The following is an 11,402-nucleotide window of genomic DNA, read 5'->3' as shown; positions in this document are numbered from 1 at the left end:
GGGCCCGACACTTGGCCCGATTGAAACTCATACAGTTAAACTCATACACCTAGCACTGAAAGGAATGGTTGACATACAATGCTTGCATGGATTTTCTGCAGTTCTTTTCAGTGACATTCACACTGTGAAGCTTTGGGAACCAAAACCTGCATACAACTCTCATCCTTCAAGAACTGTCCACGCTTCCTGATACATGCCAAGATTTGGGTGACAGCCACACAGATACGAGACCTGCTGAAAGCCTTGTGCATTCTGCATACGGTCCCAACCGCATTTCTACAGTCTTTAAGAATCAGCTCTGCCATTAATCCCTGCCACGGCTACGTGAACTGAGAGCATGTAGCGTGGAGCACTTCTCTCCTCCACGGCTGAATAAGCTGCATGCTTCAGAACCACGCTCAAATTATGCAAGCCCGTATTTCAAAGCACAACGTTTTGTCTCCGAGTTCTAACGCTGACGTAAAAAATGGCAGTTACGAAACGCACAGCTGCGACATCGCATCTGCAGCGCCCGCCTCGGCACGAAGGGACGGCGCCCGGAACGCCCATACGGCGCAGCGCTGTTACCGGGCTCGGTGACGTCACTCCTCGGGGCGTTGCGGAGCACGCGCGGTCGCGGCCCTGCGCGCGCCGTCTCCTTAGGCCCGGCGCGGCCGTCCCGTCGTGCCTCGCGGGCCGCGGCGTCCCCTCTGACCTGCGCCCGTCGCTCCCGCATCCGGGCTTCTCGGCGCCACACAGGGAAGATGGCGATCGTGCTCCCCGCCGAGTGGATAAAGAACTGGGAAAAGGGGGGCAGGAACGAGTTGTGAGTGCTGGGGCCGGGCGCGGGAGGGCGGCGGGGCGCCGACGGGCCTCCGGTCTGCGGGAGGGGGAGGGGCGGGGGGCGGGGAGATGGGAGCGGGCGGCAGGACGCGGGGCCGCGGCTCGGCGCTGGGGGACGAAGCCGTGCGAGGGCGGGGGCCGGGCCGGGCCTGCTGCGCGCCGCCGGGCCCGCTGGGCCGTTCTGCCGGTACCGGGCCCGGTTCGGCCGGCCCCGAGCGCGCCCTCCCGCTCCGGGCCGCGCTGCGGCTTCGGGCGCCTCGTAGCGTTCCCGTCTCACCGGCCCCGCGCTGCCCGTCTCCTTAGTGGAAGGCTCGGCCGCCGTTTCGCTCTTTCTGCCTGTTCCCGGCCGCCTGGCGCTGTGCCGCTTCGGTTCAGCCTTGGTAGGGTCGGCCCGTTCCAGTTATCCTAGAGAGGAATCGAGCGCCAGAGGGGCTGGGTGCAGCTTCCCGCATCGATCCACCTGTGCTTGGGCTTCCTTTTCACGGCCTTCTTTTGCTCACACGTCGTTCACCAGGCTGTCAGCTTTTCTGTACTGCATCAGTTTCGACGAGGGTGCCCAACTTACTGTGTGCTCTTAAATGATCTTATTTTAGTTTTTCTGTTTCCTTTAGCCCTTTATTATAACTAAAAAAAGCCCTGAGGTTTCAAATATAGGCAAATATTGGGGGATAGCTTTATGGGAAACACTCTGTGGTATTTTTGCTCCTTTTTACGTTTTCTTTTGTTCATGTATTTAGATCCAGCAGTTAGGGTGATGATTGGCCTCATGTTTGAGGAGAAAGTTAGTGGGGTAGAGAGTAAACACAGAGGCTCTGCACAAAACTCTGCATTCACCAGACTCTCTGCTTTGTAGTGAAGGGACCTTCTTATGTCTGTGTCACTGCTGTGCTTGAGTTGTGCTGGAGTTAATGTGTTTCTAAGTGTGTGAAACAAGGGCAAAGAAAGTCTGTTCAGTTCCCGAATTTTGAAAAAGAAAAACTTAAGTGTTCAGGAGCCCCCGGATAATGGGGTTTGCACTGACTTTAAGGCATTGACTGCACAACAACAGCTGGACAATCCTTAGTAAAAAGTCTCCTTATTTATTCCCTGAACTTGGTTAAACTTCTGTATGAACAACAAAGGATAACATGTAAGAACATACATACTGATGTCTTTTGAAAGTATGCTAGTAGCTCTAATAAAATGTGGTTTTGTATGTGATGTGCATACAGATCCACTTTTTCTTCCTGCAGTAGCCCTTGAGTTATTTTTTGTCTTTTGTCATCAAATAAGATGATGATTTTTGTAACTTCCCTGTTATGATCTCTGAGGTTGTATGGAGCATTAGGACAGCAATGTTCTAGTTGATCAGTTAACAGTTTCGACTGAATTCTCAGAATTTGAGCTGTGGGAAGGCTATGGACAAACCTCTTGTGGGTCTCCCTTTCTCCTGCAGCCCTACGTCTTAAACGTGGCTGTGAAGAAAGTGTGAACTTCCTGTGGAGGCAATAAAATTTGTGAAATTCCTCTGCTGTGGCCCTTATGCCAAATGAAATACAGTTTCAGACGTGGTGTTAACAGTAGCTTGCAAGAAATGCCGTTAGTTCTAAAGGCAATGTGATTGCAGCTGGATAAGAGTTGTCAGCTTTATGAATGTGAAATATGCATGAAATTATTTTCTAGGCACAAGATAATGCATCTGTAGATGCATCTGTCCTGGAGAACTTCGTAAGAAACCACATTTTCTGGGAGGAACTTTTTGGTATTTAACTTAGCCTTTGTTTTTCCAAAACTTACCTCCTATTCATTTCTTCTAACTGGATGAAAATAAAACTATTATACTTTCTTTCCAAACCAAAGCACACAAAATATTTTAAAGTGCTAAATTAAAAGGTAAGTAGATGTAGTGATACTTCTTGTTTTACCAAACTGCTTATCTAAAAGCAGTTTGGTAAAAAACTAAAAAAAGACCCAAAAATATGAATTAAGTAGAAATATTTATTTACTGGATTATTTTACAGGATCTGATTAGGTCAGCCTGAGTTGGTATTTTGGCAGTGTACTGAAAAAAGTAAATGATTTGCCTTTAGTGTTTTGGCTTGCACTGCAATTACCAACGAATGCTAAAGGTGGTTGCTGTTATGTGTTCTTACACAGTCCTGAGATGCGTGGCAGTGCTCTGCCTATTCTGTAAGATGTACAGATTTAAAATATGACTGTAGTCTTTTGGAGGTTCTGTTAGTAAAATAAATAAATAAATAAAAAGTTACTTGAAAGTGAAATACAGAGTCGTTCCTACGGAAATGCAGTAGTAAAATCAGGTTTTTGACTGACTATCTTCTATATTTTCTTTCACTCCTATGGGAAAGAGTAAACTTATTATTTCTGATATGATCCCTTTGTCCTCGTGGTTTGGCAGCGGTCAAAACCCGAAAGATGAGGGTTTTGTATATCCTGAGAAGTCCCAAGTGAATAGGTGAGGTGGCATTCTGGAGCCTGCAGAGTGGAGGCCGTGCACTTCTTGGGCACTGTTGAGCTCTTCTAATTTAATTAACCCAGTGACCAATGTGTAATAATATCTGATATGGATACATGAATGTAGACCACGTACTAGTTTTGAGGTTTTTTTAGTTACCAAAGCTAGAGGTTTGTCACAAAGTGCTCATCACCTGTCTTCTTTTTGTTCAGATCCTTCTCTGTCTAAATACACATTATTTAAATTCTGTGTTTTGCTACTGCAAGGTAGTGTGGAGATTGAGTTGGCACGTGTGAGTGACTGCTTATTGTGCTTATAGGATCCTATCTATTTGTGTATGCGTATACTGTCCTTTTGTATGGACGCTGTATTGTTTTCTGTAGCGCCTTCCACAGCAAGGTGCTGGTGTATGGCTGTAGCAAACAGGAACGTAGAGAACAGACGTGCAATGGCAAGTGCTTATGGGATTGCTCTTGCTTGTTGGTGTTTTTTTGTGTGTGACGGATCAAACAGACTGAAGAGAGAAGCAGGACTTTAATAGCGCGCTCAGCTGGCCGTTTATGCAGTATGTTAAACTTCATGATGAACTGAAGCAGCTCAATGCTCAGTGAACTTGAGATTTTGAGACAAAGTCGTTCTGGCCCTCCTACAGTGTTTGTTGCTCTGTGTGCGTGAGGTGTGTCATAAGGTTGAGTAGCAATTAAAGGGCTGAGAGTCAGGAAAGCAGGCTTCAGTTGTAGTTTGGCCATCCTAGCTGCAAAATGCCATTGTTTGTGTTTCAGCTCAACAGAAGAGCTACCTGCATCAGTGGAGTTCTGCGTATAGTCAATATTTGCAGACACATGCACTTTATGATAACTTCTGCCTTATGCTATGTGTGAAAGTGTAACTGTGTGTATGTAGGACGTTGTGTATGAACTGGGAGGCTGAGGTCCAACTTCTGGCTCTGTGCAAACTTGTGTTGAGCACCTGCAGAACTTTGGAGCTGCTGTTGTTTAAACAAACGCAGCCCATCTTCAACCAAAACAACTTTTTTTTTATTTATTTACATTTTTTTCAGCAGTGATTCTTTCTGTTGTTGCTTTTAGATGTTTATTTCCTGGCTTATTCTGTACTCAACTTGCAGTTTGGGTTTATTACATTGGTTGTACTCAGGTGGAATGTAGTAGGATAGGGAAGTTCCACATCCCAAACTTGCAGAAATGAACCAGAGTGAAGTTAGAGTTGCAAACCTTTTGATGTTTGGACTGTTGAACTGAAAGCTGGACCTGATAAGTTTCCATTTTCTGGGCTTTAAGTGGGAAAATATTGTTTCTTTTTTTTTCTTGGTTGGTAAATCATACAGATATTGATGGTTTGGAAGGGCTGATGTTTTGATTTTTTTTTTTTTTTAACTTCTGTACACAGCTGAGACTGGATAACTAACATCATGGCTTTTTGGTACTGGATGGGGGGCTTCTGCCTTGTCTTCCTTCCTTACTGCTCCCTTTATTCTGGTGTTTGACTTCTTGATAAGCTGATAATTCTGTAGAATTGGAGGTTTCACCTCACTGTTCCTTGTTTACAGAGCTTAAAAACGATTCCTTCATTCACACCTTGTGCGTGGAGTAGCTATCAAAATTTTAGGTCTGACGTGAGTTAAATTGTCATTGAGAATGGCTGAAAAAAACCCATCCTTGCTTCAAAAATAAGAAGTGCATTTAGCATTACCGTTTACAGCTTGTGAAACACAGAATATTGTCCGTTTCTTTGCACTGTCTTTTCTGGTAGTTTAGGAATGTATTTCGTTCTGTGCAATAGCATTAGAGATGTCATTGCCCTGGCGTCGCTTTTTGCTCAGGTTGCGTATTTCTTATGATCACATCCTGCTTCTGTGTAAAACTAACCATGTTCCAGTCGTCTTTAGAGGGTAAATATGCCTTGCTTAATATTATTCTTTGATTGCTGGAGCAGTGGTTTAGTCCTGCTGGAGAGGTAACAATCTGTGCAGGATACAAATAGGAGTGATGGATTGCTACCAAATGCTTCTTTGTGATTTATTTTTCCATAATGAGACTGTAACAGTAGTACTTACTTGCCTTGTTAGGTAATGTGAAAGAATTGGTCAGGTAGGAGGCTGTAGACTTAGGATTTTCGTAGGAATACAATGTAACTCTGTTGCTGCCTTCAGTTTGTTCTTATGGAAAGTTCTGGAAAAATGGTAAACTTGACTGAAAACTTGCAAGTGTGAATAAGGTTATTGGAGGACATCCTTTGGTGGCTGTAATAAGGGAGGTAAAGCGCCACCTCTTGAGTGCTGATGCTCGTCGAGGTGAAGCTGTTTTTGCAGCCTCCTCCTGGAGTGAAAATTGTAATGGAAGATAAAGCCCTTGGAAGCTTGGGTTGCATGTCTGTGTCTAATCCTTCAGTGTCATGTAGCCTGCTATTGCAGCATTCATTTCATAATGCAGGGAGCTAGAATTTTGTTTTGTGGACCAGTCTGTACGGTGTTTAGTGTGCTGCTTACATATGGCTGATTTGCTTAAGGAGTGACTTTGACAGTGACCAAGAAAACATAACAGAACAGGCCTTTGCAGCCTGTAGTGAATCCTCAGTGGTTACAGCATGTACTTGGAGATAGAAGTCTGTTTTATTCTTGCTAAAGCACTGTATAAGGAAATCATGTTTGTGTTGGTTAAAAATTATTGGTCAGAATTTCCTGTGAGTGAAGCATGAAGATCCCATTCTGTATGTGATGTATTAGGAGCTTTATGTTTCTTTGCTCTTCCTTTACTTTCTCCTGTGAATTAGTGTGTGTGAAAACCAAAATGTACGTAGGCACTTAAACTGCCTTGAATTAAAATTATTTTAGCCACAACAACAACAGCCCTGAAACATTTGTGGGTTATCTAATGCTAATTTCCTAATATCTAGCTGTTTTTAAATAGTGTTAATATTTTCTTTACTACAGTTTGCAGCTGTGTCGCGCTCTCAGTGAAGACAAAAGCCATGACAGCCTCACTTTCAGAGGTGAGTTGTGTTCGTTTGTTTTCCTTTATCTTTGAAATTAAAATTCCAGGGTTTTTAAAATTCTTGCTTTAGGAAATATTTGAAATATGAAGGAGAAGTTTTGATGCGCTCTGCAGTGGCTGTGCTCATGGAAAGTACTATTTATTGAGCCAGCTGCATGCTGCAATTGCAGGTTGGAAGCGTGGAATTCTAACATTTCTTGTACATCAAAATTATAGCAACTCTGCAGTTTTTTGTTTTTTTTCCTTTTAAAGAACACTCCCTTACGAGCTGACCGTAGCTGTTTTTGCAGCCACCACATTTGACATTGCAAGATTTTTCTCAGATGTAATACCTGTGCTTAATATTTCAGTATAATGTAAGCTTTTGGAAAATCGTTTCCTTCAGTTGTGGCAGACTTCTGTAATAATTAAAGTCCTTCTGAGGCATTTCATTCCCGTTAAGTTTTCTCTTCTTGAAAGATAAATAGTTTTTGATGGCATACGTGTTATGAGATAAGAAAATGTTCTGAAATAAAACCCAATGGCCATGTGAATTATAAGCTAAAGGTGTCTGTTTAAGTCAACAGCAAAGATTCAAGTTGTTATGCTCACTGAAAACTGCAGTTTTTCATCCTGTTTTACTGTTATTCAGTAAACTCATGAGAATAGATAGTCTTTGACTTTCTCCTTTGTGAAGCTGTAGACGTTGATGGTCAACTCCAGTCTTGTCAGAATCAGTAAAATAATCCCTCTCTTATGAAGAGCTGTGTCCCTCTTTACTTGTCAAGTGTCTGAAGTCTACAGCAATATCATACACATCCCTGGCTTTAGAATGTAGGCCAAGAGGTACCTAGTTTGTGCTTCAATAATGTGCTTTCTTTTGACAGATATCCAGCAGGCTTTGTATGAGCTTTCATCTCATGTTGTGAGAGGAAACTTAAAGCATGAACAAGCTTCTGGTGTTCTTGCTGATATTATAGTAAGTTTATATTTGTATTGATTTGCTTACTGAAGTTTTAGACTGTTAGGAAATCTGAAAGAAGATTAAGATGGATGGTATTCAAGAAGATAGTTTTTCATGTCTAAAAACTTGTCGAATCCTTTTTCTTAATTTCTGTCACTTGAAATACATACTGGTTGTCAGCATTTCTGTTTTTCTGGCTTTTGTGGTGAGTAGTTATGTTCATGTTAGCATAAATTACAAATTAGGTAATTTAAGGCTATGTGGAGACTAAAGTTTTTTGTAAATGCTAGAAATAGGTTTAACTGCTTATGCAGCATGCCAGTAATGCCACCTACCTTTTTTTTATTTATATATTAGTGTAACAGCAAGCTTGCTTACTGTTCTACAGCTGAGATGGCCAGGTCCCATGATCACCTTAGACACAGTGTTCCTGTTTGATGCTGCAGTGTTTGTGTATATTGAGATATGTGCATGGTGTATGGAATAGGTACATTAGGTGCATTTCATCTGCGTGCACAGGCATGCATAATGAAAATAAACGTCATAATTGTAAAGATCCTCTCCTAAATCTAGAGTACAAACCCTTTAATCTTTTGTGTATGACACGTTTATTGTAGAAGGTACTGGAAGTTGCAGGATGGAAAAACAGGTTTTCTAGAAAAGCTTTAGAGCTGCATGATTTTTTTTTTTTTTTTTTTTTTTTTTAAATTATAAACTCTCACTTATCTGCAACTCTCTTGCTTTAAAACTTGCCGTGATTGCTATTTATTTGAGACTTTGACATGGGCAAATATGCCTGAGAGCTCATTCTCCCTGTTACTTATTCCTGGACAAACGCAGGTGTGTGATAGGGAGAATACCAAGTACTCATGGGTAACTTAAGAAAAACACACACAGAATTGGTGCTGGTTTGATGGCAGGTTTAATGCTGCGAGTCAGTCACCCCATCTTGGATATCAAGTGGGAAGCTGTTCAAAGGTAGGATGTTCCTTTAGGGCAGCTGTTAGCTGGCATTGCTGTTTTCTGAAAACACTTAATTGGCTGCTGGGGTGTAAATTGTGCAGTTGTAAGGTGTGCAGGATGATGTATATGAAAGTGTGTGTATGCACACTGTTATTAGTAGCAAATAATCCTACACTAATGTAGTATCAATTATTTTACAGTCTTGAAATCTTAAATGCCCAAGTTACATTCTCACTGTTTGTTATTACTGTGCATATTACTATGCTATGCACAATTACAGAGGCACATGCAGTGAATTGTGTGTGGTTCTTTAAGAAAATTGTTGTGAGTTTTTTGTAAAGACTGAACATTTTTTGTTTGATATTCCAGACTGAGAGAATCACTGGGGTGGGGGGGGGAGGGAAAGCATATTTTTCTTTCTTAATGTGCACACGCCTGTATTCTTCCCCTCCTTTCTCCCACATGGTTCATAAGCAAAGACAGAACTTATTTCTAGAAATCAGTTGCTATGCACACATAGAAATGAAAGAAATTGATTAGTGGTAGAAGATCCCTTTCAGATTTTAAATGTCTAATATGTATGTAGATTTGTCTGTCAGGGAATTCTTTCAGATGTTTCCCAAATATTCTTACTGGGTCTTTTGGTGCATCTTCCCTGCAATCAGTAATTATTTGCTATTTATGTATTGTTGAATGGGCCACTTCATTTAATAACGCATTATTAATCTGAATGTTTTGATCAAATATTTTATGCAGTAGAGCAAGGATTTTCAGTGTACATGTTGTAAATTCTGTATTTACTATGTGTTCTTCTTTTTCCTCATTAGGAGTTTCGTGAGGACATGCCTTCCATCTTAGCTGATGCATTCTGCATATTAGGTAAGCTGTAAGCTTCCTTTCCACGCTGTGACAGATTTGAAGAAATACATGTTTTGTACTTATTCATTTCTGCAGGATTTCTTACTTGATCTGCAAAGCATGACTTAAAATTATAAAATGTGTTCATTCTTGTTCAGTGCTTCTGTACCTAAGTTCTTAACGTCTTTTTATTCTGCTTTGTTCTGTTAGTTTCTAGATATCTTTACCTACTAAGGGGAGTGGAAATGGCTCTGCCAAGAGAAGTTAGGGAAGGTGGCTCGTAAGAGAGCTGGGTGCCAGTTAGTGCAGCCAGTGACAATCAATTGCATTCCTGCTGTGCCATCTTCTGTTCTCACAACGGGCTCTGTAAAGACTCTTACCTCTGCTGTCACTGTTAGTTAACGATGACAACTTAGATTTTAGAGATGTGTACTTCTTACTCTGTTAGTAACTTCTGGATTTTTGTGTTGCATTTTGTTGATCCAAAGCTGTTTCTATCGTTAGTAGAATTTTAATATCCTTTTCTCAGATCACACTTTAACATCTTGCTCTGTGCTCCTTTGTACTTCTGAACAGATCTCGGTGAATTCTGTTGCCAGTCTGTTCATCACAGATGTGGCTTCAGCCAGGCTGTGCACAATCAGTTAAGTTTTAGTAGGTAGCTTGAATTCTGCAACTTGTCATTGATACAGTTTGGTTATTTCATTCCTAATATTTCTGTCTACTTGTATCATCATTTTCTTTGCAATAATTAGGTTTTTATAATGCAGTGCTACATTGTCACCTTTTACTTTTCAGCTGAGCTAGAGAACTGGAATGGGTCACTCCTTGAACTACTTAAATGACTGAAATTAATATATGTGCTTGCTTCCCTAGCTGAAATTATGTAGCCAAATGCCATGCAGCTACAAGTAGCAGAGAGGTAGTATGAGTGGGAGCTATGCTTCAAACTGCAGAGACGAAATTCAATGTAACTGCTTGCGTATTTTTTGACTGAGTTTAATGCTTTTTTTTTCCCCCCCTCTCTGAGCTGTATCTGTTACTATTAGGATTGCTTTCTTTATTCCTCCCCTCTTCCCCCCCTCAAGTAACATTCCATCTTACTGGGTTTTCCACTCCTTTTTTTCATCTGTTCTAGATGAGCATTCTTCCTTGGTGATTGTTTTATGGCCTCTCCTCACAGGAATGAATTTCTGAATTGTATCCAGTCATTGACAAGAAAGAAAGAACTGAAATACAGAATTATAGCTAGTAAAAGACTGGTGACTGGGCAGTAAGCAGCAGTTACTCTGAAGTCCAGGCAAAGGAATCTAGAACATTATGATGTTAAGGCTAGGATCACCCAGTTTTCTTCAGCAGTTTGTATTTCTATTCTTTCCATCTTATTGATTCTTAATGCTTGCTATAAACGTTGTTCTAAGAGAAAGTGGAAGTAATCATTGTTATGGTGTTCCTCTGGTTTCTTTTCTATCTTTTCATGTGATTTGTTAAAATATTGCATGGGCATCAAAGTGAACTAAAAGGTAGCAGGAAGTTAGCAAGGTGCAAACAAGATACTTTGCATTGCGTTGTTGTTTGCACTTATCAGGATAATAATTAAGGAAGAAAGTATTTAAATTCTTTGAGTATGGCAGGCAAGTTTCCACAAGTAATGATTGCTTCTTTTTCTTCTTCCCCATTCTCATCTTCCTTTGTTCTAGATATTGAAACAAGTTGCTTAGAAGAAAAAACTAAAAGGGATTGTTTTACTCAGCTGGTGTTATCATGCTTGGTAAGTTGCGTTTAGAAATTGTTTTAGTAAATGTGTATGCCAAAATCTGAGAAGATGATTTGCAGATTTTTAAAGGTCTGTGGTTATGATGGGTGAATTCTTTCCTTTTTTTTTTTTTTTTTTTTTTAAGAAAAGTGTCCTGATTAAAAGTTGAAGATATGGCCCAACCTATGTCACACTTTTATTTTCCTGTTTTTAGAAAATACTGCATGTAGTTTTAATGTTGTAGCAGTGTGAACCCACAGTGTAATTTTGTTCAAGAGCACAAGCAAAGTTGCTTGTATACCAATAGTTCATTTACTTTCCCATTGTTTTTAATGAAGAGCAGAATGTTTGTTGGAATCCGAACAACCTTGTCGTGCAGCAAGGCTGCTGCATTATTGTTCAGTGAGGGGTTTTTGGATGGAGGAAGAATATAGCATAGGAATGATGAAGTAAGAACTTAAAGTACAAGAAGTGCTATCAGAAACAAGCATTGGTTTTTCAGGAAAGAGGGAAAATACAAGTAATCTTGATCCAGAGTTGTGCCCTGCGTTCTGAATGGAGACTCTTAAGTTCCTAAAGGCATCTATGTTTTGG

The 11,402-nt window shown here is 40.9% G+C and overlaps 1 protein-coding gene across 1 annotated transcript in view; it reads left to right on the top strand.

Annotated features, from left to right (window-relative positions):
* Positions 1-743: 743 nt before the first annotated feature.
* THOC2 (THO complex subunit 2) overlaps positions 744-11,402 on the top strand; it is a gene marked incomplete at its 5' end in the record, with an annotated part of 51,309 nt that continues 40,650 nt past the window's right edge. Inside the window, 5 exons of the mRNA XM_079542012.1 lie at positions 744-805; positions 6,228-6,286; positions 7,155-7,246; positions 9,022-9,073; positions 10,753-10,823. Coding sequence (XP_079398138.1) covers positions 744-805; positions 6,228-6,286; positions 7,155-7,246; positions 9,022-9,073; positions 10,753-10,823 — 336 coding nt within the window. The remainder of the gene's footprint in view (positions 806-6,227; positions 6,287-7,154; positions 7,247-9,021; positions 9,074-10,752; positions 10,824-11,402) is intronic.

The sequence above is a fragment of the Tetrao urogallus genome, assembly GCF_951394365.1.
Source record: "Tetrao urogallus genome assembly, chromosome: 13".
NCBI lineage: Eukaryota > Metazoa > Chordata > Aves > Galliformes > Phasianidae > Tetrao > Tetrao urogallus.
This window is presented reverse-complemented; position numbering and strand designations above follow the sequence as displayed.